This window comes from Perissodus microlepis, chromosome 7 (assembly GCF_051167445.1).
Source record: "Perissodus microlepis isolate ML-2025 ecotype Zambia chromosome 7, ASM5116744v1, whole genome shotgun sequence".
Lineage (NCBI taxonomy): Eukaryota > Metazoa > Chordata > Actinopteri > Cichliformes > Cichlidae > Perissodus > Perissodus microlepis.
In genome coordinates this window covers 63424185-63448546 of record NC_140467.1, presented here as the reverse complement: position 1 = coordinate 63448546, position 24362 = coordinate 63424185, and the positions used below count along the sequence as shown (strand labels likewise).

Here is a 24362-nt window from a genome sequence, read left to right as displayed (position 1 = left end):
AAGCACAAAAAATAGAAAATCATTTGTTTGTTTTTTAGACATATTTCTAGTTACAGAATAGATTTCAGAGGTTTGTCCCTCAAAACTGTAAATGAAAAAAAGTTGCACAAAACAGTTTACAGGAAATGTATTTGGACTGTCTTTGTAGTTTCATTTTTGAGATATTTTTTATAAACTTTAAGAAAAACGAAAATAAATATTATTTGAAAAACAAAAAAACAGCGTCAAAATAAACTATGTCCAACAGTGAAATTTAAGTTTGAGCCTCCCAGAAACTTTACAGAAAGACATAAAGTCAAACATGACTTTAAAAACACCAGTAAACCTTTGAAAGGTCCCGCAGGGAGAAAACTACATTTCCCACAGAAAATGGCGTCACGTCCGGTTTTCGAAGGTAATAGTGGCCACGCCAAAGTTTGCGCCGACGTTTATTCGAGCGTAGGAAGTGCTATGAACAGCTGATCGGCAAAGCGTGTTTCTGGATTTTAATGGTTTTGTTGTTGCCAACGCTTTTTATGCGATTTTTGCAAAAAGCCATTTGTGGATGAGACCGTGACCTACGACAAGTTGAATGTATGTTACGTAAGAGCAACTCCTTATTATTGCGCTATCTTACGTGGTTGCAATTTTACTGGCATTTAAAAATAGTTACACAAAGCAGAGCGTGCATGCTCCGATGGGCTTAAAAAGATGTGCTGGTGACATTAATAAGTTAACTTTCACAGTCTGTATTATTATTAACATGTTTATAGTTTTCCTTTGTGGTCTTAAATAATCTGCTTTCATATAAACATCTTTTGGTTTCAGGCTTGTTTCACACTACAAGCATCATTGGTGTCATCATGCTACAGCTTTCACACACACACACGTGTGTTGTTGTTTTTGGATCCAGAGAATATGCAGGTCACAGCTTTACTTCCTCCAAACTGACTTTGTGTTTCACTGCGACTGCCTGCGAGAGGTCGCAGGCAGAGATGGGCATCTGTTCACTGTAATCTGATTACTTTTTTCACGTAACGAGTAAAGTAAGGGATTACTATCGCAAAAACGGTAATTAGATTACCGTTACTTTCCCGTAGGAACGCTGCGTTACTGCGTTACTAAAACCGTGATTTTTTTGCGAGAATGTCTCATGACAGTGACGTAAGCGAGTGCGACGTTGGTGACAACAGCTGTGTGCAGATCAACAATGGATCATATATCGAGTGCAGGAGAGAGTATGAGCGTGCAGCGTTTAAAGCGTGGAAGTACTGACCTTACTTTGAGTTTGATTCCATAAAAAGTGACAAAAACATTAGCGTCCGTTGTGCGTGGGAAGAAAACTTCTTTTTACAGCGAAAAAACCCTAAACTTCCAAGCAAGCACAGAGTAGCTACCACGGAAACTCACAGAGAAACTCGCGGATTCTTCCACTGACCGCTGCGCCACACCTGCACCAGGGTAAACCTCCGCCTGCCCCACTCCTGCTTTACAGGTGAAAATAGAGCAACAGGACCGCTAGTCTTTGACTTTATTTACTTTCTGCTGTGTTTTACTTGCATCTATTTGAAAGACTGAGTGTAAACACACAAAAACATTTTATTTTATGTGCTGGAATGTGCAGAAAATAGGTTTAAATGTTAAACTAATTTCTTCCAGTCAGAGAATGTTGCAGATAATTTAATTTTTGCTTGATGCATAAAGTTAAAAGATTAAAACGGATAAAAACAAGTTTTAAAAAGAGACTTTTCCATTTGATTACATTTTGTATGATGGATTATGTAGAAAAAGTAGAATTGGGCTGAAAGATCTATCACTTTATCACCTATTCAGGTTGTAAATCGTGTTTTTAAAAAGTAACTAAGTAACTAATTACTTTTGAAAATAAGTAATCAGTAAAGTAATGGGATTACTTTTTTGGGGAAGTAATCAGTAATTAGTTACTGATTACTTTTTTTCAAGTAACTTGACCAACACTGGTCGCAGGTCTGACCTCCGTCTTCAAAGCAAACATTAAAGGCCACAGGATTGCATGTTGGTTGGACACGGTTGCAGTAACGTTGGTCCTGCTGCTGCAACTGGAACAGAAAGCGCCACACAAACCTCTTTAAATCAGTTCCCTCCACCCAGAACATTAACTTCATTTTAGCTCACAGCTTGAAGGCGTCACCTTTGATACTGACCCAAAAAGTAACTGGGGGAGGGGGAAAAAAATCATTAAACTAAACAGCACTCTTATCAGCAGAGTGAAATGTTTGGGGTGAAGGTCTCAACACTCTGAGCTGCTCTCTAAGCTGCTCTCTAAGTTTTCTAATAGTCAAACCAGTAAACCTGGACACTGTCCCATTAAAAGTTTGTGTTCAGCACTTTGGAACAAGCCGAAAGTCTCAAAGTGCCCGAGGACCCGAGAGGCTCGATCACAAGGCTGAAGTAGGTCAGACAGGTAGTCTTTTTTTAAGACAATAAAGAACTTTAAAGAAAAGTAAAAGCATTTTAAAATCAATACATAACCTGACAGGTAACCAGAGAAAACAGGAGTGATGGGCAGGAGTGAAGGTGTCATCAATCATCCCACACATGGGAGCAAGCATCAGGGATTCGGGTTTCTTGCACCTGCGTGAGCGTGACGGACTACAAACGCTGTGTCGGAGGAAAGACTTCAGCCAGAACATGGTATAAAAATGATTCTAACACCTGTGAGAACAGCACTGATCATTTTAACTGGAGCTCAATAAATTTGGACCATTTCTAACGATCAGTGATGTCTCAGAGTGAGTTGGATTATGGGAATGCAGTTCAGATCAAGTCACAACAACAGCCGCCTCAAAGTGCTTTACATTTTTACGTAAAGACCCTACAGTAATGTGGACAACACCCCAGCAATTAGACCATCCCAATAAACCTCCGACAGAACCAGGCTCGGTGAGGCGAGGGAGACGGGGAAATGCTTCCAGTAAAATACTTGAACCTTCATTTGTGACGTTTTTATTGGAAGAGTCCGCGTGCCGTGCAGACCGGGCGGCGTACAGCAGTGACCTTTGTTTAAAGACGTTCCCCGCAGTGTTTTGTACTTTGCAGCTTTTTTTAGACTTTAAAATTCAGGCATGTGTGTCCTTCTAGACTTTGCAACATGCATTTTTAATGATAAACCCACAGGTGGTTTCTGCAGGGTCGAGGAGGTAATTTCCCTTTACCGAGGTCACTGCATCATAACGGGCAGCAGTGCGTCTGTATTCTAGTTCTGGGTCAGTCCCAGATCAATCAGCTGCAGTCTTTCTGGGAAAGCAGAGTCACTGCAGCACTTTCACAATCAGTGCATCATTATTATTGTGAAATATAAATGTGGCTGAAGCTGGTGAAGTATCCGTCTCTAGCTGATAAACCGAACTTACCGGCTAACAGCGTTCATATTTATTTTGGGTCTGACAGGAAAGAGATATTCTATCAATTACCCGGCAGGCGTGAAATGGCCTGGGCACGCACTGTTAAACGAAAGAGTCGCCGTGCGTCATGTTGCACGCTGGTGTGATTGGGCTTCGTCACGCATGGATCCTCTGATGAAGTGACACGTTGTTGTAAGAGTTGTAAGAGTAATGATTTTGTTGTTTGTAGTGGTGTCAGACAAGCGAGGGGGGTCATCGGCGAGCGTGTGATAGAGCTGTCTCAGAGGACACGGGTATGCCCAGCTTCTTTCTGTTTTTACAACATGGCGAGATGAAATGTTTGGTTTAGAGACAGCCCAGCTGACTGTAAACTAACCACGTGGGATCTGTCTTTACTCTCAAACATAATTTCTTCAATACAAAATATTGGAAACCTTATTTGTTGGCACGATTTATCACCCAAACAATTTTTGGCTGCTTTTGGCACTCGTGGCTCCGTTACCCCTCTGAACGATGCTGTGCGGTCCAGATGTGACTCAACAGTCATGACCTGGTCAGTCTTGATGTGGGTTAGGGCTGGTGTTGTGTGAGCCAGATGTGGCATGAAGCTCTTGAAAGGGCCCTGTCATTCAGGCTGACAGATCATCCACCTAAAGTGCAGATTCCCTGACCAGTTGCGAGTAGTTGGCCGCCCAGGTGATTTGTAAAACCCAGTTCATGAAGACTGGCGAGTGACGCCCTGGCAGCAGCCAGTTGCTGGGGAAAGTTTGTGCCCAGTTTGTGAGTGGTTTCTGGAGACGGCTGACTGCAAAAAGGTTTGTGGTTCTTCGTCTAAAACCAGAACGGCCCCGTTTTTACAGATCTACAAGCTTCCCAAAGATGCATAAGGCCAAAGCTGACAGCTCTGACTTCTTCTTAAGTGAAACTTTTGTGCTGTTTTCTGATGTTTCTTTGCTCTTGATTTGGGTTGTTGTCACTCATTCACCTGCTCATTACATTTAGGCACAAACTGCTTCCTTAGGCTCGCAGATACTCGTGGTTTAGGGTAAAACCTAAACCTTACAGAGACAGTTTAGGAGCCACATCTTAGCTCCAGCATATAAAGTTGGGCAGCTCACCAGTGGCTGGCTCTGAAATGTGAAATAATAAGAAGACCTGAATCACAGCCATTGTTCACAGCTGTGAAACTTGATTTTCATGCTTTATTGGACTAAACCGAAACAATGGCTGCCTGGAAGGTAGGAGATCGATCCGAGAACACGTTATTTCCTCCGTCTAATGGGCTTAAATATGAAACCACTAATGCATGTTCCCCTTTAAAGCCTGATATTAAACTTTCTGGCTTTACATAGCAGTTACATTTTCAATTAAGGCCCAACTACTGAAATCCAGCAGCTGCACCAAGTAAAGAGCTGACACGTAGTTTTCTTATATAGGTTTTGTTTTACATTTGGCGTCAGGGTTATATGTGGTATTTCTTCAGATGGAGTTTAATTCTAAACTCGCTGCATTTGTTTTGGGAGAAAATGTCCCTGAAGGTGCCGTATGCAGAGTTCTGCCATCCATAAATCAGCAGCACATACAGTTCAGTACATTGCTATAATAACCATAAGGGAACTCATTAAGGTGGGGTGATAATTCAAAGTAAAACCGAGTCATCAGGGTGTGGGGAGGCTGAGCAGAAGATTAAAGAAACAGGGACTGATGCAGGGAGGTTGAAACTGGGTTTTAATTGTTACAAAATTATATGTATGATAGTTATTAGTGGCAACATTCAAGTTTTCTATGATGCAGGTGTTACCTTAACATGTAAATGCACAGACTGTAAATAATTTTAATGTTTGCTGAAATTGTCCCAAGGATTGATCATTGATCCAAGGTCCTACCCTCACCTAGTACCATTACCCCTGACTAGTTGAACTGGGCTTCCTCTGAAGGGACTTGGCTTTAGAGATGGGGTGAGTCCTCAGTCATTCAGTAAGAGTTCAGAGCAAACCCTCTGCTCCTCCACATTCAAAGGAGCCAACTGAGATGCTTCAGCATCTCCTGGACTCTAGATGACGTGTTCAAGAATGCTCTGGCAGGTGACCCTGGAGTAGGAATAGGACACGCCGGAAGAGGTCAAGCAGGCATCGGGGGGGAGGAGGCTTTGACTGCTGACTGTGACGCATGATAAACATCAGATAATAGATTAATAGGTGGACAAATGTTGGATTAACACAATTATGAAGGTGAAGATTAGGGCTGCCATAATTAGTCGACTAGTCACGATTACGTCGACTATCAGAATCGTCGACGACTGATTTAATAGTCGACGCGTCGTTTGAAGCTTTGTAAGATCACAAAAGACGCAGGAATAAGTAGTAGGATTTAAGAGTGTAATAACGGACTGAAACAGAAGATGGCAGCACTGCATGTACAAGGATGCCAGCTGCCGTTAAACCCCGAAGAAGAAGAAGAAGCTGTGTCCCCGAATTCATAGCGCAGCCCAGCTCAGTTTCCAACAATGGCGGCAGCTAGTTAGTTTTAATATTACTCTTATTATTCTTTCTGGGTCACAAAATAAACGTTTAACATATTTTCAGGCGAGAATGTAGCTGTGTAAACCTCAAATATCTGCTCAGTTTATCAAGACACCACATACTTTTAAAAGCGCTCCGACGTTTCCGGAGACGTCTGTTACCCAGTAGCTTGATAGCGAGCCGGGGGCAAGGCTCACTAGAGCCGTGAGAACACCGGACTCCCGGCTAATCGTCTTCAAACCCACCGCCGTCTTTCGCTACTCAGGTTAAACATATATGAGTCACTTAGATAACTTAAAAATGTTATTGTTTGACTTTTTTTTTGTATTTTATTTGTTCCTGAGTAAATCGGTTTGGCTGAGATTAAAGTTTTTACACAGCTGAATAAACGTCAAGCAGACAGCTGATTATCAGAAGTGTGAGATGCTCGAGAATTTACTCCGGTGTCCTGTTATATTTTAGATAGCAAGGAGTTTATTAAACTTCACCGAAACAATCTGCAAATTTCATTAAAGTTTAATAAACTATCATCTTGTCTTTATTTTTAGTTAGCACAGACCTTAAACACTTAAAGCTGTAAGCTAATGATAGTTATATAAGAGCAGATGCTGCTGGTGCAATAAGCTGTACGTTTTACGTCCAATGGATGATGATCTGATTAGTCGACTAATCGCAAAAATAATCGGTGACTAGTCGACTATCAAAATAATCGTTTGTGGCAGCCCTAGTGAAGATGCTGCAGAGGATGGAGATGTGCTGTTTGGTGCCATCCATGAAGCAGATGATTTACAGACAGTATGAGAATGATGGAACTATCTCAGACAGTATACCAACGACCTTAAACCCCTGCATGGAGTCTGCAGGTCTGGTGTCTTTCTGCTCTTATTGCTTAGGCGTATGGCAACACAGAGCTGACCCTGAACTGTTAACAGTGCCCAGCCTTCAGATGAGAAAACCTTTTTATGTAGGTAACCCCCTGACACTGACCTCTGGGTAAACGTTAACATTTTAATCTAAATAAAGATTTAGCAAACACATCTATAATTGTGTTACCTGGTGAATATTGAGGAGGAACAGCCTCACGGGGGTCAATGTTGGGACTCTGTAGGGCGTGTGTGGATATCGCCAGTTGTTAAAGCAAACCAAATAAAAGTTTTGCCCTGCGTAAACTTATCTTATGAAGACTCTAGAGCGGCTCTTCCTCAACCTCCTCCGACCACAGGTACAACATGCCCAGGACCCACTACAGTTCGCCTACAAGGCGGATGTCGGAGTGGAGGATGCCATCCTGTACCTCCTGCATAGAGCCCACTCACACCTGGATGGGGGAAAAGGCACGGTCAGGATCCTGTTTCTTGACTTTTCCAGTGCCTTTAATACCATCCGGCCCTGTATGCTTCAGGAAAAACTGAACAGGATGCAGGTGGACCCCTGCCTGGTGGCTTGGATCTCCGACTACCTCACCGACAGACCACAGTACGTCAGGCTGAAGGACATCACGTCTGACACTGTGGTCAGCAGCACAGGAGCACCACAGGGAACTGTGCTGTCCCCTCTTCTCTTCACCCTGTACACCTCTGACTTCTGCTACAACTCTGAATTATGCCACATTCAGAAGTTTGCAGATGACACAGCCGTCATGGGGTGTATCTGGGATGATCAGGAAGAGGAGTACAGAAGTCTGGTGAGGAACTTTGTCGCATGGAGTCACACAAACCACCTGCAACTCAACACCTCAAAGACTAAGGAACTGGTTTTGGACTTCGGGAGGTCCAGAGAAGATCCACTGCCGGTTCAGATAGAGGGGGAGGAGGTGGAGGTGGTCAACAAGTACAAGTACCTCGGGCTGTGGGTGGACAACAAACTGGACTGGTCATGCAACACAGAGCACCTGTATAAAAAAGGCCAAAGCCGACTGTACTTCCTCAGGAGGCTGAGGTCTTTTAACATCTGCAGGAAGCTCCTGAGGATGTTTTACCAGTCGGTGGTTGCTGGAGTACTTTTCTATGCTGTGGTGTGCTGGGGGAGCAGCACAGCAAAGAAGGACTCATCCAGGCTGGAGAAACTGATCAGGAAGGCTGGCTCTGTGGTCGGCATGAAGCTGGACACTCTGGTGACAGTGGCAGAGAAAAGGACACTAAAGAAACTGCTGGACATTATGGACAATGCTGGGCATCCTCTGCACACGGCCATAAACAACCAGAAGAGTCTGTTCAGTGACAGGTTGCTTCTCCCCAAGACAAGAACCAACAGACTTAAAAACTCCTTTGTCCCACACGCCATCAGACTGTTTAACTCCTCTCTGGAGGGGAGAGGGAGGAGAAACAGGGGGACAAAGGAGGGGGGAACAACTAAGCTGTAGTGCCTCTTCACCTCACTGTGCAATTACCTTTTGTGCAATACTTTTGTTAATAGTCAACGGTGCAATAGACTCCATACTTGAAATGTGCAATTCACTTGTATTTTTATTTTTATTCCTATTTATTCTATTTATCCCCTTCGTATATTTTATTTATATATGTCTCTGTATTTATATATGTGTGTGTGTGTATATATATATATATATAATATTCTGTAACTGTAACTTCTGTCGGTGCTGTGCTTTTGGAAATAGAATTTCCCAGAGGAACCCACCCGAGGGATTAATGAAGTTTTATCTTATCTTATCTTATCTTATCTTATCTTATCTTATCTTATCTTATCTTATCTTATCTTATCTTATCTTATCTTAAACATCAAGTTTCTCGCCAACGGATGTGTGTCTCCCTTTCTATTTACTGGTTGTGCTGATGTGTTGTGTGAGAGCACGGTGCCTGCTGTTTACTCTGCGGGAGACCAAATAATTTCTGTAGATAATGCACACTGCTGTGCAGAAAGTTTATATGCATCTGATGCTCAGATTCCTATCCATCGGGGACGCGTGGGATCATCTCGGATGCATTGTGCAGCACAACAATGAGCCCCAACATTCATCCAGAGTGATAAAGGACTATCATCAAGCAGAGAAGAACAAGCAGTCCTGGAACAGATGGTGTGGACCCCACAAAGCCCCCGATCTCAGCATCGTGGAGTCATTCTGGGATTGCAGAAAGAGAAAGTTTAGATGTTACTGCCAACTCGTATGGAAAAGGGAAAACTTTCCCTCGAACAGTGAATGCGTATACATCATCTAAAAGACTAACAGGACTCATACTCATGGACTTTTTCATGCGGTTGCTGTGACAGCCCTTGTCCAGTCTCTGGATCCAACCATGGAGGAGTTTTCAGTAGGAGAGTCTACAGTTCTCAAACCCACACATGGTCCATCAGTGTGTGAGCAGCTGAATGCTGCTTGTTTCTTTGGACTGCACCGAGTCCTGAGTTCGCGCCCTGGGGTCGGACTATCAGTGCAGAGCCGGCGCCCGTGGGAGAACCTTATGCAGAAATGACCCGGACCGTGTTGATGCCATCTCTCGCCTGCGCAGTGTACATTTAAAAGCAACCCAACCTCACCAGGCTTGGCTCCCCGTGTGCTCGTCTTCTCCCACAAAGTGACGTTCTGGTCATGTCAAGTTAAACTAAAATCATAAACCAGCGATCCCCAATCTTTTTTGCGCGACACACCGGTTTATGTCCTACGATATTTTCACGGACTGGCCTTTAAGGTGTCGCAGATAAATACAGCCAAATAAAACCGGTACCAGTACCAAAAAAAGAAAATGTATTCATAACACACGGGAAAAGACCCAGGGAAACTGAGTTAACGATAAAAGTGATAAAAAATAACGATAAAAATGCTGAAAACCATAAATTTCACACCCGAACCTCAACTCTCGCGGCCTGGTACCGAACGACTCGAGGTTGGGGACCGCTGTCACAAACCATACCTCATTTTTAATTCGGCTGCTCTCCCTCCAATCTAGTCTTCTTGTTCGGCGGCTACTTTTCAACGGCTTCCTGTTCTGACCATAGATCTCAAAATTGCACCGAAGGCAAAGACTGGCTTCTGAACGTGAGAGATTTTTGGCCACACCCACAAACTGTTGTCTTGCTATCAGCCAGATTTGAGCTGTTTTCCCAATCAGTTTAGTGCTACCCCAGGAGAAGACCATAAGACCTGAGATTATTTTTAATTAATAGTTTCCTGTCATTGCAAAGATTGTACACACATAACATCTATGAACAGTGATTTTCTATAAACTGTGTTTGTGGTTCTGTGTTTAGCCATTCCTCAACCCAGAGGGGGGGTCCAAGTGTGACGTCGTCCTGCTGAATCGTTGGAGTGTGAGAAACTACCAGGTCCAACGAGGTGACATCGTGTCTGTTGTGTGAGTAAATAAACCAAACGACACACGTGTGCATAAAATGGTTGCTTTGTTGAGAAATTATCGGACGGTGACGATGTAAACAAAAACCCCCGGTGCGTCTTTCACTCACGTTTCACGTGTACGTTTGTTTTTGTGTGGACGAGTCTCAGAAGTCGCTCTACGGCTACACAGCTAAGCTGCTGGGTTTGTGTTGATGCAGAAACCTTTTCACAGCCTCATATTCAACACGATCATCGAGTATAAAGACGTGTTTGAACAAAATACCTGCAAGAAAAGGACAACAAAAAACCAGCGTGTCAAAATGATCTGAAAGTGACAGATAACAGATATCTGCTGGAGAAATCAAATGAAGCCACGAAACGCTGTGATTAACAGCGGCTGCGGTATTTTAAAAAGTTCGCGAGCTCTGATGGAGAACGCGTTCCCAACATTTGTTTTGTGTCTCTGTAGATGGCGGCTGCTTTTGAAAGCTTAGCGCAGCGAGAACAATAGGAGCGCTCTTTATCTGACATTTCATGGGTACAAGGAGATGAGTCACTAATAAAACTAATATAATTTTTTTGTCAAAGCATCAAAGCTGAGCCGTTGGTCTAACAGTTGGATTATAGCTGTGATAACACACAGCAGCCTCAAAGTCAGAAACACATTAAAGCAGGGGTGTATGCACGTTTCCTTCCAGTGTTTTCCTTTTGTTAAACGGACACTCGGTCCGTTAAAAGGATTTCTGGAAGTGACTTTTAAGTTTTAACTAGAAACTAAGTTTGTGGGCGGTATGTTCCTCCCGGTTTGGAGGCTAAATCACTTTTGAGGATTTTGCTATACAAGTTGTGATTGGAAAGTTTGGTCGGTCCATTGATCCATCCGTCTGAGATCTGGACAAAGTAAGGATTGTAAGTCTGGTAACTCGGGGGAGTGGTGAGTTTTGCATTTATATGGATTTTTTGTGTATTCTGTGTGCAGGCAAACGATGGCCACCGCACTGTGGTGCATAAGATAAGATAAGATGAACTAATAAAGGTCATCTTATCTTATCTTATGCACCACAGTGCAGTCTATGAGTCTTTTGCCCAAGGTAGAATATTAATTAGAGCTCCTCTAAGTCTCGAAATTCTTGACTCCGTGAACATTGACTAAAACAACAAGGATGCTCGTGGCCCGACCCTTCGAGTTTGGACTCTTCTACTGAAAACTGTGACTCGGCCGGACGCCCCGGTCTCGTCTCCAGCTAAGTCAGATTCCCACATCCGCTTCGTGCGCGGTGGATTCTACTCCGAGTGAACCAAACATAACAAACAGCGAGTGTGGTCCATCGAAAGAGCACCGACTCACACAGAGCCTTCGCTGCTCATTAGACAAATCTCCCAGGAGAATCACAACTCTGAGTTTTTGCATCCGAGTGCAGCCTGGGAATGTCTCAGCCGTCCGTCCTCAGTCCCAGACGTCCGCCGCTCCATCGATGTTCCTGTGAGCGTCACACACACTGATTCAACCTGTTCAAACCGGAGACGCTGCAGTCCCTCCAGCTGCTCCGAGACCCACAAAACTGAGATTTCACACAATGAAATTGACAGATTTAACAGCCTTTTCCAGCTGTTTGATGGCGTGACGATGATTCTGTCATTTTTCCCCTAATTTTTTGTTATTTGAGGCAATCTGTGACAGGAGGCAGGAAGACGAGTCCTCCTCTGTGATTTTGCCCGGATGGCAGCTCCTCTCTGTTCAAGAGTCGGCGCTTTTGTAGGAAAAGATGTTTCTAAAAGCGTGTTCCTGTCTGTGCACGGAGCACAGCAGCTCCGAACGTAATTTAGCCTAATCTGAGTCTGAGTGCTGCTCACTTTGAGCCCCTATATTGTAGCTGACTGCATAAAGAGGCCTCTTTCTGGAGGAGGGGAGGCAGAGCAGCATCACACAGCTGCACAGCCATATACAGATGGAAAGGGAAATGGGGACACTGGTCGTGTAAAGTTCACCTGAGTGCAGATTCTCTCTGACATTTAGACTCGATCTGCTGTTTTTGTGGCATTATCAGCTCAGTGCACCTCAGCCCTCCTCCCGTCTCTGCCTTTTTCTCTGTTTGTCTTCCAATCTTAAATCACCACCTGTTTACGTGGCAGCCCTTTGAAGAAGAGGGGGACCTTTCCTCAAAGCAGCAGATAGCGAGTCCTCCACATGTGAAAGTGATCTGTATCGCCTCACATCATCACTGGGGATTGTGTTCAAATCTCTCGTAAAGCCGCGTCTATCATCCTGCGACGAGACCCACAAAACTGAGATTTCACACAATGAAATTGACAGATTTAACAGCCTTTTCCAGCTGTTTGATGGCGTGACGATGATTCTGTCATTTTTCCCCTAATTTTTTGTTATTTGAGGCAATCTGTGACAGGAGGCAGGAAGACGAGTCCTCCTCTGTGATTTTGCCCGGATGGCAGCTCCTCTCTGTTCAAGAGTCGGCGCTTTTGTAGGAAAAGATGTTTCTAAAAGCGTGTTCCTGTCTGTGCACGGAGCACAGCAGCTCCGAACGTAATTTAGCCTAATCTGAGTCTGAGTGCTGCTCACTTTGAGCCCCTATATTGTAGCTGACTGCATAAAGAGGCCTCTTTCTGGAGGAGGGGAGGCAGAGCAGCATCACACAGCTGCACAGCCATATACAGATGGAAAGGGAAATGGGGACACTGGTCGTGTAAAGTTCACCTGAGTGCAGATTCTCTCTGACATTTAGACTCGATCTGCTGTTTTTGTGGCATTATCAGCTCAGTGCACCTCAGCCCTCCTCCCGTCTCTGCCTTTTTCTCTGTTTGTCTTCCAATCTTAAATCACCACCTGTTTACGTGGCAGCCCTTTGAAGAAGAGGGGGACCTTTCCTCAAAGCAGCAGATAGCGAGTCCTCCACATGTGAAAGTGATCTGTATCGCCTCACATCATCACTGGGGATTGTGTTCAAATCTCTCGTAAAGCCGCGTCTATCATCCTGCGACGTCGCCTCGGATTTAAATTTCAAACGTGCGACTACGCTGCGGGCGAGGCCGACTCGGGCTTGTAATTGGCACTCGTTTTAAGGAAGATCGTTCGGGTCCGTAGAGTAAAGTCTTATTTACGCTGTTTGGCACGTGCTGGCGAAGGAAAGCGATTGCGTCCCTTTCTTTCTGGAGAGCTCGGCGCTTCCGTGGCTGTTTGTTTGGTGAAGACCATTACAAACCTGATTGATTTTACGTTCGACTGTGAGCACAACCATTTCCCTCTGAGCGGCCTCGGAACAGATTTGTGCAAAACATCACTTTCTCCAGGACGGGGAGGAAATGTTTCAGGCGGGTTATAAATCTGCACCACGAACGACGTATGGAGTCCCGTGCTCCTGCGCTCCTTTTGTTTTGTAGGGTTTGAAAGCTTTAATGACGGCTATCCTGGATCATCAGGTAACGTGGTGAGATGAGCCCCAACCCAAAGTTAGTTAGATGTGAACTTAGTGCATCTTTTTCACCACTTCTCCAGACTTTTGTCTCAGAGGCAAAGCGATGTTCAGTCAGGTTCAGCAGCCTGGAGAGGTGCCAGGAAAGCACCGAAAATTCATCCCAGTACTGTCATCCGTGAACTGGGTGTTACACTGGTGAGAAGAGTCACTTTTACCAACTCCCAGCTCCTCCTGTTACATTTCAGAGGGGATCTACTCCACCTTTACTTATTTTCTGTCAAACACATCCTGTTCCAAAGCTGGATGAGTGGGAGAGATGTGGTCAGAAGACCCACCCACCTGCTGGTCAGGCCTTCTGTTTATGAGGGGAAGCCAATCATAAAGACAAGTTGGTGTAAAGAGAGAGGAGCTTCAACAGCTCATGTCAAATGGAGGATAAACTGAGGGGCTGTGAGACCCTGTGTGAGGTAAATAATGATTATGAACTTTAATAAGTTACAGTTTTGTGATGTGCCGGGTTCATGTTGTAAAGGGGACAGTCGCACAGCTGCAGACTGACGTCCTTTTTGTAAAGAGTCGTCTGCGTTGCCAACTGGAGACACGCAGAGAAACGAAACCTGAAATAATTCAATTCAACTTTATTTATACAGCGGTCAACAGTCGCCTCAAGGCGCTTTATATTGTACAGTAGATCGTACAATAACATACAGAGAAAACCCAACAATCATATGACCCCTATGAGCAAGTCGTTTGGCAACAGTGGGAAGGAAAAACTCCCTTTTAACAGGAAGAAACCTCCGGCAGAACCAGGCTCAGGGAGGGGCGGGGCCATCTGCTGTGATTGGTTGGAGTGAGAGAAGGAAGACAGGATAAAGACATGCTGTGGAAGAGAGACAGAGGTTAATAACAGATAGAGGTCTGTTAACACATAGTGAGTGAAGAAGAATCATGTCAAGTAACAGCTGGTCGGGTAACCGGTGTTATGACGACCTGTGTTCTGTAGTTTCCCTGAAATCACGCTGAGGTTTTATTCTTGGCTTGAGTTGGAGACCCTAATCACGAGTTCTTGGTCGAACGTTTCACTGTCGTTCTTGTTTTTCTAGCTCCGCCTGGAAATACTCTGAGTTTAACAAAACACTCAAATAATGAAGGAGAGGATGCTAAAATATATAAATGAAATGTAAGTGCAGGTTATACTTGTTTAACGTTGGGCCTTTCCTAAACCTGATGTAGGTTTTTGGCGTCTGAACCTAATCTGCGAGTAAGAATAAAACCCAAATATCACAAATATGAAGCAAGATACAAACTGATAAACTTGTGATTCATGCTGAACTTGAGAAACAGGGCTGTGAAGAAAGGATTTGGCCACATTCTGATTTCTTACTTTTATGTTGTTTCAGTTCATCGAACAAACTTTAAGACAAAAGATAACCGAGTAAATGCAACATGCAGAGTTCAATTTCACAATCCAGACCCAGACCTGATCTCTGTCACACCTGCTGAAAAAAATAAAGTGAAGCAGGCTGAAAGATCTCAAACAGCAGCACATCACGCCGCAACCTAAAGAACCAGAGTCAGTGACATCATCAGTCTGAACGATCACAGAGACTTTTTAAGGCTCTGGGACTCCAGAGAACCACAGTGAGAGCTGTTATCCACACACGGAGGAAACCTGGAACGGTGCTGAGCCTTCCCACCTCCCCAACCTCTGATCGAAAAATACGAAGGTTTGGCAGCGGCCGAGTTGAAGTCTGGACAGACTGAGGTCATGACAAAGAATCTCGGACGTGATACGAAGGAGTCACTGATGTTGTTAGGTTCAGGGGCAGGCAGCCTCTACATGGCTTTAACGCATCATTCCTCCTCTTGATGTCCCGTGTGCCAAACTACCAGCTCGTGTGTTTCTGTCGCCGGCGCCGTCTGACATGTTGGTTTTGATGCCCTGCGATGAGAGCGTGATTCTAGAGGCTACACGTATGAAATGAGAAGGGCGTGCTTTTGCATTGTGACGTGTGCCGTTTACACGTCTGCTCTCTGTGAGTCATGGCGCGCTGAAGTCTGCATGGCTTCAGTCGTGTTTCTGGGGTTGCTGGTGTTGTTAAAAGAGGACGTGTGGAAACGTCTTCCCACTGTGGAGATTTGTGGCAGTTAACGCAGCACAGATTTGACGTGTGTCTCAGCTCCTGAGGGTATTCACGGGCTCCCCAACAGGACGTTCGAGTGTTAATTTCATTCCCTGGTTATTATCGTAATGAGATGAAATGTAAGCCTGACTGTTATAATCACGGGCTTCATTCCCACGTCTGTAATCTTCAGCACCTACGGCACACTGAGACTTTTAACCCTCTCCAGGCAGGCGTTGCCGATTTGCAACAGTTAAAAACTAACAGCCTGATTACCCCACATACGAGTTTTTTTACTCAGAAGTACCACTGCAGGACTCGGTTGTGCATTAGCAACAAAAAGTTTAATTTGAGCCTGAGAGGGTTAAGGTGTGAAACTAAAATCTTCCCCCTTCTGCAGCTCTTTGAGCATCGTTTCATCCTTCAACAGTTAATTTCAATAAGCATTGTCGTTTCAGCGCAAAGACTCTTTCTTGTTATCTCTCTATACCTACATGCCTCTTTCTCCAACGTCTCCAGAGATCAGGACACATGTAAAAGTCTCAGTTAGTTGTTTCTTAAAATTATTATTATTTTCTGAGGCGTAGACTGTTGAGGTGAGGAAGCAAAAAAAGCCTGTGGGGTTTCTATAAGCGTCTCAAATACAGATGCAAATGACAGGAGAAAAGAAACCCGGTGAAAACAGCGAGGCAGAAATAACGAAGGGAGTCAAAGAAATGAGCGCTGTGCTTGTGTGCTGAAGGAGTTCAAACTGAAGGCGCTGGAATAACAGTTATTGGAACAAATTGCATTTTTGTTGCACGCTGTTTTAAAAAAAAGTGAAGCATTGCTCATGCTGCCACAGCAGCTGGTTTCCTTCGTCTAAAAGAGGCGACTCGCAGCAGAACAGGTCACTCTGTAACACCACTGCAGTGATATCCATTCATACTCAAAGAAAATTACGAGCTGTTTGGGTTTGCTAAACGTAGTATTGTAACTGAGGTGTTCACTGAGCAGCACACTAATGCTCACAAAATGACAAAAAGCTGTTCTGGGTCTTGGAGTCCATTCAACTTTCCACATATTTCAAACAAGATTCCCCAGATTGTGTCAAATGTTTTTGTTTTCCAGTATAAATCATTTTCTTCTAGTGGAAGCTCGTCTTATCCAGTCGCGTTGGTCTGTGAGATTTCCCACCAAAACAACGCTATCAGCTTATCGGATCTTACATCTATAAGATCTGCAAAAGATCAGCAAAGTATGCTGCAGTGCTTCCTCATTAACTTAAAAACCTATCAGCTGAATTCAGCCATAAATAAAGTCAGTGTCTTTTACTGTAACACATATAACACACTCTGCCTCCTAATAATTGGAAAAAACAGACTCGTGCTCTCAGATTCACTTGAAGTTTCATATCCCTGCACTAAGATGAGTATCTGTGGAGCAATAATTCTCCAGTCGTCTCGGAGGGGTGCGCAGCAGACGTGTGACGTGCTTTTAAAACCGTTTCACTTTTCAGGTAGATTTCTACTCTTTTCTCATGCTCTCAGCCTTAAATGACTGTTATTACTCATCATCAGTGTCACACATGTAACCAGTAGGTGGCCTCTAAATACCAGTAGGTTCTTATAACCGTATTAAATGCAGGTCACTCTGCCCCATTGAATAGAAATAATGGGTTGAGTGTTTCCAAGTGAAAACAGCAGGAAAATGAGACATTAGGAGGCTGATGGGCAGCAGACGCATGTCCTCCTGCAGGCTGCTAATGGTAACGTAACATTAGAGACCGATAACAGGGAAAAAGTTTAATGTTGTATTTTAATGGTTGTTTGGTTTGTTTCATTCCAATCTTGCACTACAAGAAACTTTCAATAATAATTAACTAACAATCTTAATTTAATTACTGCTCATGTTTTGTTTGTGAGGTGTCAAAAATTAATCGTGTTGAGGAAAACATTGTAGATTTTTATAAAAATATAGACGCGGTAAGCATGCACGGTAGCACTGACACACAAAGCGCAACCTTACAACACACCAACACAACCGGCCAACAACAGCGACCACCAGTAACGCTGCCAAACACCAACCAGCGGCAACAACAGGCCAAAGACGAGAACGAGAAGAAGGAGCAAGCGCCGTCGGCTGCAGGCGTCCTCCAGCAACAGCTTCACTTCATGCCAAGTGGCTTTATTGTCATCCCAACTGTGTGCAGTGGTACAGTACAGTACGGTGCTACATATGACAGCACAGGACTACATAAAGTGCAAAAACTGCAAAAATAGGAATGTGCAAAAAGTAACTTGATGCACATTTACCCAGCCTGCCTCTCCAGCTGTGACAGATTCTTCTCATCATGGTGGTGACCAGCAACTTTGACAAACTGGTGATAATTGACGTTCTGGGAATAACAAAGAAGTTCAAACATCATCAGTAGGGTTGATGTACGCCTGTTTCCACACTCTCGCACACTTTAAATGTGATTGTTTACATAACAAAGACACGATTAGTAATCGCAGATTACTGGTTAGAAGCTCGAGGAGGCGGTGCTTACTGTGGATATAAGGCTTTTTTTTTAACCCAGCGTCGGCTGAGACGAGCGACCTGATCAAAAACAGGAAGAGGAAACAGAATGTTGGATTTCTGCTTTAAGGCTCAGAAACCATAAAAATAACACGATTTCACTCATAGGATGAACCTGAAAGAACATTTGATTTTTCTATAACAAAATGATGTTTTCCTACTTTTGCGCCTGAAACTCAGTTTAATGGAAACCAAGTTAATTGGACTTTACTTCCCCGCGGCAGTCACTACACCTTCACGGTACGATCGCACAGCTTCACACATTTTCTCTTATTTTCTCACATGGTTTAATCTGCTGTCATGCGTCAGACAGCAGCTGCCTCCTTCAACACATTTCATAAAAGAGAGGGCGAGCGAGGAAATGAGCGGAACGGCTGCGGTGTCTGTGTTCACCTGCTACGTTTATATATTTATTTCTCATCCGATTCCTGTTCAGCAGAGCAGGAAATGAAGTATTCACATCTTCTTAGAGCTCAGATTTATGGCCTTGCTGATTGCTAATTGGCTAGTGAATAATCACGTGTAGTACAGTGAAGACCAGAGAGCGGAGGGACCTCGTCGCTGTGGTTTACTGCTGAAGACCCACGTGATGGCGTGTTTGTGACGTTCCTCCTCACCTGTCTCAGGTTGTCATTAAAGGCGTCTTGCAGTGACACTTGGATGAAGTTCATCAAATTAGATAGAAATGTTTTAGATCTGGTTTTAGAACTAGAGTGCATGGTTTCATTGTTTCCAGTCTTCATCTCCAGACGTGAAGCTTTATTAGCTTAGCTCGGCATAATAAATGGATGCATTTGAAGATCGTGTTCAGAACTTACCCACCAATCATCTGATTTGATCGTTAAGTGTCACCAAGCGTTCAGTAATGGCTGCCGTCCGCGAACGAGAAACTCTTCACAGCTAACTATGTGTTCTTGTCTTTGTTGAAGGTAAATAATCATTTAGATCAAACAGCATGTAAGCACGCAGACTGAAATGCTGACACGCGTTTATGCTAACACACGAGCCAGAGTGCGCTCTTTGTCCCACTGCCAAAGTATAATTCCAGCACAGTTGGTGGAGAATAGCAGGAGACCCAAATCTGAGAGACGGCACATGGAGTCCATGCTGGGCTCTGAAGCTGATTCCCAGTAAACTGGTGTTACAGGCGGGCTAATTAAACGGGCCCACAGAGGTTTCAGTCTTAAAGAAGCAAAAACACTTCTCAGCTTCTCAGCAGTGAATGAGACATTCAGCTCAGTTTACCTGCTGGGAGCACACCTGATATGTATAATACATGCAGTACATGTATGTGTTCTGTACACATGTACTGTTTACCTTCAGATCCCCCCCACTGTCACTCAGCACCTGATCCCCACAGGGCTGCGTATTCAGCCACCCACTGCACACCAACCCACCCAACCACCGTCATCATCATGTATACCGATGACGCCACCGTGGTTGGGCTCATCTCTGATGGAGGTGAGACAGCGTAGAGGGCGGAGGCAGACGACCTGTCCCGCTCAGAGAATGTCCTTAAAACCAAAGAAGACACAGGTCCACTTTCCTGTCGTTATGAATGGAGAACAGGTGGAATCTGTCTCCACCTTCAGGTTCAGTTTCCTTTGCAGAATCAAAAGTTAATCCCAGTTGTTGCTCTGACAGATGGATTATCACTGACTTTGGTTAACCTCAAGATTGTGGCTTTTAGTGAGTCCTGTTTCCTGGAACACCAGTACGAGAGTCCGCTTCACCCTGTCCCAGCGATTAGCCTGTGGCAGGTGCTAACTGTCATCTTCCCACAGCCTCCCTGAAGCCTGTTCATAGGCAACCTAACAACACCACTGAACACACTAATCACAGCTCTCGCCTACGTTATAACACTCCTCACCTACTGGATCGTTTTTAAACTCTAAGTACTCTTATGTGCTGCTAATGCATTGTTAATTTCAGAGTCCAGAGCAACCAATGACGGCTTTCTGTTGAGGACCTGACTTTGGCACGTACAGTGAGCACTTTTACGTCACTGAGTCAAACGCATCAGGCTGGAAAACTGTTACTGTAACTGCTTCAACAGGAATATTTAGTAGAAATTTGTTCTACAGTTACACGTGCAGAAGTGAATCATTAAATTTATGTTAGCTTTTCATCAAAGCTCGTTCTGAAATACTCACGAGCTTTCTTTGAGCCACAGCTGGATAAAACCCCACCCCTGCTGGCCTGCCTGGTTGCTGTCCAGCGATTGGTCACCACGCTGTCTCCTTGCGAGAACCCTGATTGGACATCCTACAGCCGGTACTTCAGTTACCGATCAAATCAAAGAGTGTAATCAGACCTCTGTCTGATTACAGGTGTAACTGTGACCGATTACCAAGATGAGTAAAGTCGCACACCTGTTGCTGTCGAACTACTTCCATTCAGGGTCCGACCAAAACCGCCGTTTCCTCCTCAGACAGTGATGTAGTTTCCGTGGGATCAGACTACAAATGGAGAGCGCTACATACAAGACAACATAATATCTGCTTCTGCCCTAATGTTCTGCCTGCACATGCTTATCCACGCCTGATATTGATGCAATTAAAAGATAAAACACTCGGAGGCAAACCCATTTATTTCTCTTTCTGTCTGTGTCCTTTCTTCTCTGCATGCTGGCTAATACGGGCGACGTCGTCAGCGTGCAACCACACGGCGCCTTCTTTGTTTCTCTCCCAGTATCTCGTACTGGCATCAAAGCAGCACACGGCTCTCCTCTAATGTTTCCTCGTCTGCCCGTTTAGTGGCGGCGGATCCCTCCCTCCCAGCACCCGTTAGTCAGTTGACATATTGAGGGCACGATGAAGGCTGTATGTTAACGCTGCAGGGAGCGACACACTTAAAGGAAGCAGGTGGGAAAAGAAAGGGAAAAAGTTCTTTCTATCAGGATGTCGTTTCAACTTTTTGGCATAAATACACAATAAAAATCCCACATTGGAAATGTGGATGTCGCCACAGAGTGACTAACCCAGCCCAGTATGACCTCAGAGCGCTTTATTAATGTCAGGCCGGGAGAGTTGAGCTCAGCTGTAACTCGGCACTTTAAGGCGTTTCTGTTTGCTGGCTCCGTTTAGTCATGTGCTCATCACGCATGGGTGTGTGCTTTGCTACCAGTTAAAGTGCTACACCTGAGAATCCCTCCTTCTCAAAGTTTTGCAAGGCGGTTAGGATAGAATAGGATAGAATAGAATAGATTAGAATAGATTAGAATAGATTAGGATAGGATATGATAGGATAGAATAGATTAGATTAGGATAGGATAGAATAGAATAGGATAGATTAGAATAGGATAGGATAGGATAGGATAGATTAGAATAGGATAGGATAGAATAGATTAGAATAGGATAGATTAGAATAGAATAGGATAGAATAGAATAGGATAGGATAGAATAGAATAGATTAGAATAGATTAGGATAGGATAGGATATGATAGGATAGAATAGATTAGATTAGGATAGGATAGAATAGAATAGGATAGATTAGAATAGGATAGGATAGGATAGATTAGAATAGGATAGGATAGGATAGATTAGAATAGGATAGGATAGAATAGATTAGAATAGGATAGATTAGAATAGAATAGGATAGAATAGAATAGGATAGGATAGAATAGAATAGAATAGGATAGGATATGATAGGATAGAATAGATTAGATTAGGATAGGATAGAATAGAATAGAATAGGATAGATTAGAATAGGATAGAATAGAATAGATTAGAATAGGATAGATTAGAATAGAATAGGATAGAATAGAATAGGATAGAATAGGATAGGATAGAATAGAATAGATTAGAATAGGATAGGATATGATAGGATAGAATAGATTAGATTAGGATAGGATAGAAAAGAATAGGATAGATTAGAATAGATTAGGATAGGATACGATATGATAGGATAGAATAGATTAGATTAGGATAGAATAGGATAGATTAGAATAGGATAGGATAGAATAGATTAGAATAGGATAGATTAGAATAGAATAGGATAGATTAGAATAGAATAGGATAGATTAGAATAGAATAGGATAGAATAGGATAGGATAGATTGGAATAGAATAGGATAGAATGGAATAGATTAGAATAGAATAGGATAGAATGGAATAGATTAGAATAGAATAGGATAGAATGGAATAGATTAGAATAGAATAGGATAGAATAGAATAGATTAGAATAGGATAGAATAGAATAGAATAGGATAGAATGGAATAGATTAGAATAGGATAGATTAGAATAGGATAGAATGGAATAGATTAGAATAGAATAGGATAGAATAGAATAGAATAGAATAGATTAGAATAGGATAGGATAGATTAGAATAGAATAGGATAGAATGGAATAGATTAGGATAGAATAGGATAGGATAGGATAGAATAGAATAGGATAGGATAGGATAGAATAGAATAGGATAGGATAGGATAGATTAGAATAGAATAGGATAGGATAGAATGGAATAGAATAGAATAGAATAGGATAGGATAGGATAGGATAGATTAGAATAGAATAGAATAGGATAGAATAGAATAGAATAATCCTTTAATTGTCCCACAACGGGAAATTTGGTTGTATCAGCAGCAAAAAAACACACATATACAAAAAGAACAGGACATAGAACAGAAAACAAAAAAACACAATTGTTACATATTTGCATCATGACAACAGTTACCAGAGCACAGCACAGTTGTTCAAACTAGCGTACAGACAGTGTGCAGACAGAGCAGGACGCTCAAAGATGTTTAAATAGTTAAGAATATTTAGAATAAGTAGAAAAGTGCAGATTGCGTGATTGTACCTGTGCATTAAAAGTAGACATGTAACTTCCAATAAGTTCGTTTATATATAAGCTGAGAAAAGTAATTTGCAGTTATAACAGTAGAAGTTATTACAGCGCAGATGTAAACATCTATGTTTGTTGGGAGCAGTTCTGATTGTACAGTCTGACAGCTGCAGGGAGGAAGGACCTGCGGAAACGCTCCTTCATGCATCGAGGACGCAGCAGTCTGTCACTGAAGCAGCTCTGCAGTTCAGCAACATTTACATGCATGGGCTGGGAGACTCTGTCCATCAGAGATGTTACTTTGGCCAGAGTCCTTCTGTCTCCCACCACCTGCACTGGGTCCAGGGTGCATCCCAGAACAGAGCTGGCCTTCCTGATGAGTTTATCCAACCTCTTCCTCTCAGCTGCCGATAAACTGCTGCTCCAACATACCACACTGTAAAAAATGACAGATGCCACCACAGAGTCATAGAAGGTCTTTAAAAGCGCTCCCTGGACTCCAAATGGCCTCAGCCGCCTCAGCAGGTAGCGTCTGCTCTGACCCTTCCTGTAAAGAGCATCAGTGTTGTGGCTCCAGTCCAGTTTATTACTCAGGTGAACACCCAGGTACCTATAAGAGTCCACTATCTCAATGTCCACTCCCTGGATGTTCACCGGTGTCAGTGTGGTGGCTCTGCACACTGACACCGGTGAACATCCAGGGAGTGGATGTTGCACCTTTGCACTGTTTAGGCCAGACGCAAAGAAGACGCCACACACACGACGGTTTAAGCTGAACATGTGGCGATGAGCTGGAAGTCCCAGCTGCTCCACATCCTTTAAGCCAGCGCTGGAAACGAGCTTTGATCCAGGCTAATTCCTCTGCTGCCAGGAGGCGTCCCCCGCCCCCCCGAGCTCCCAGCAGGCTTTGTGTCGCCAGCATTTTAACACGGTTCCGTTAATTGGTCCTGTGGTGGTGCTGCGTTAAAACCAGAGCAGAGAATTAAACAAAGTGTGAACACGCGCTGCACAGGAGTCCTGCTTTAAACCTGCATATGTGGTTTCACTCTGTCATCAGGTGCAGCCACACGTCATGAAGAATTAGTGGAGGAATTTCCTTTTATATGCGTGAGTTATAGAACCAAGAAGTGGATTTTTGAGTGTAGTTTTACTGTTGAATCAATACATCGTTTTATAGAGGCGAGACATTTACTGCAGTGCGATATGCAGCGTAGCAGCGCCCCATTAAATCACAGCTCCCAGCAGTTCATTTCAAGGTAATGATGACAAATTAAAATGACATAAAGTAAAGT

The 24362-nt window shown here is 43.6% G+C and overlaps 1 protein-coding gene across 2 annotated transcripts in view; it reads left to right on the top strand.

Annotated features, from left to right (window-relative positions):
- Positions 1–24362, top strand: part of immp2l (inner mitochondrial membrane peptidase subunit 2) — a 199117-nt gene that overhangs the window by 40852 nt on the left and 133903 nt on the right. For both annotated transcript variants that reach the window (XM_084936612.1, XM_084936611.1), the window contains exon 3: positions 10088–10191. In XM_084936612.1, the coding sequence (XP_084792738.1) occupies positions 10088–10191 (104 nt within the window). The remainder of the gene's footprint in view (positions 1–10087; positions 10192–24362) is intronic.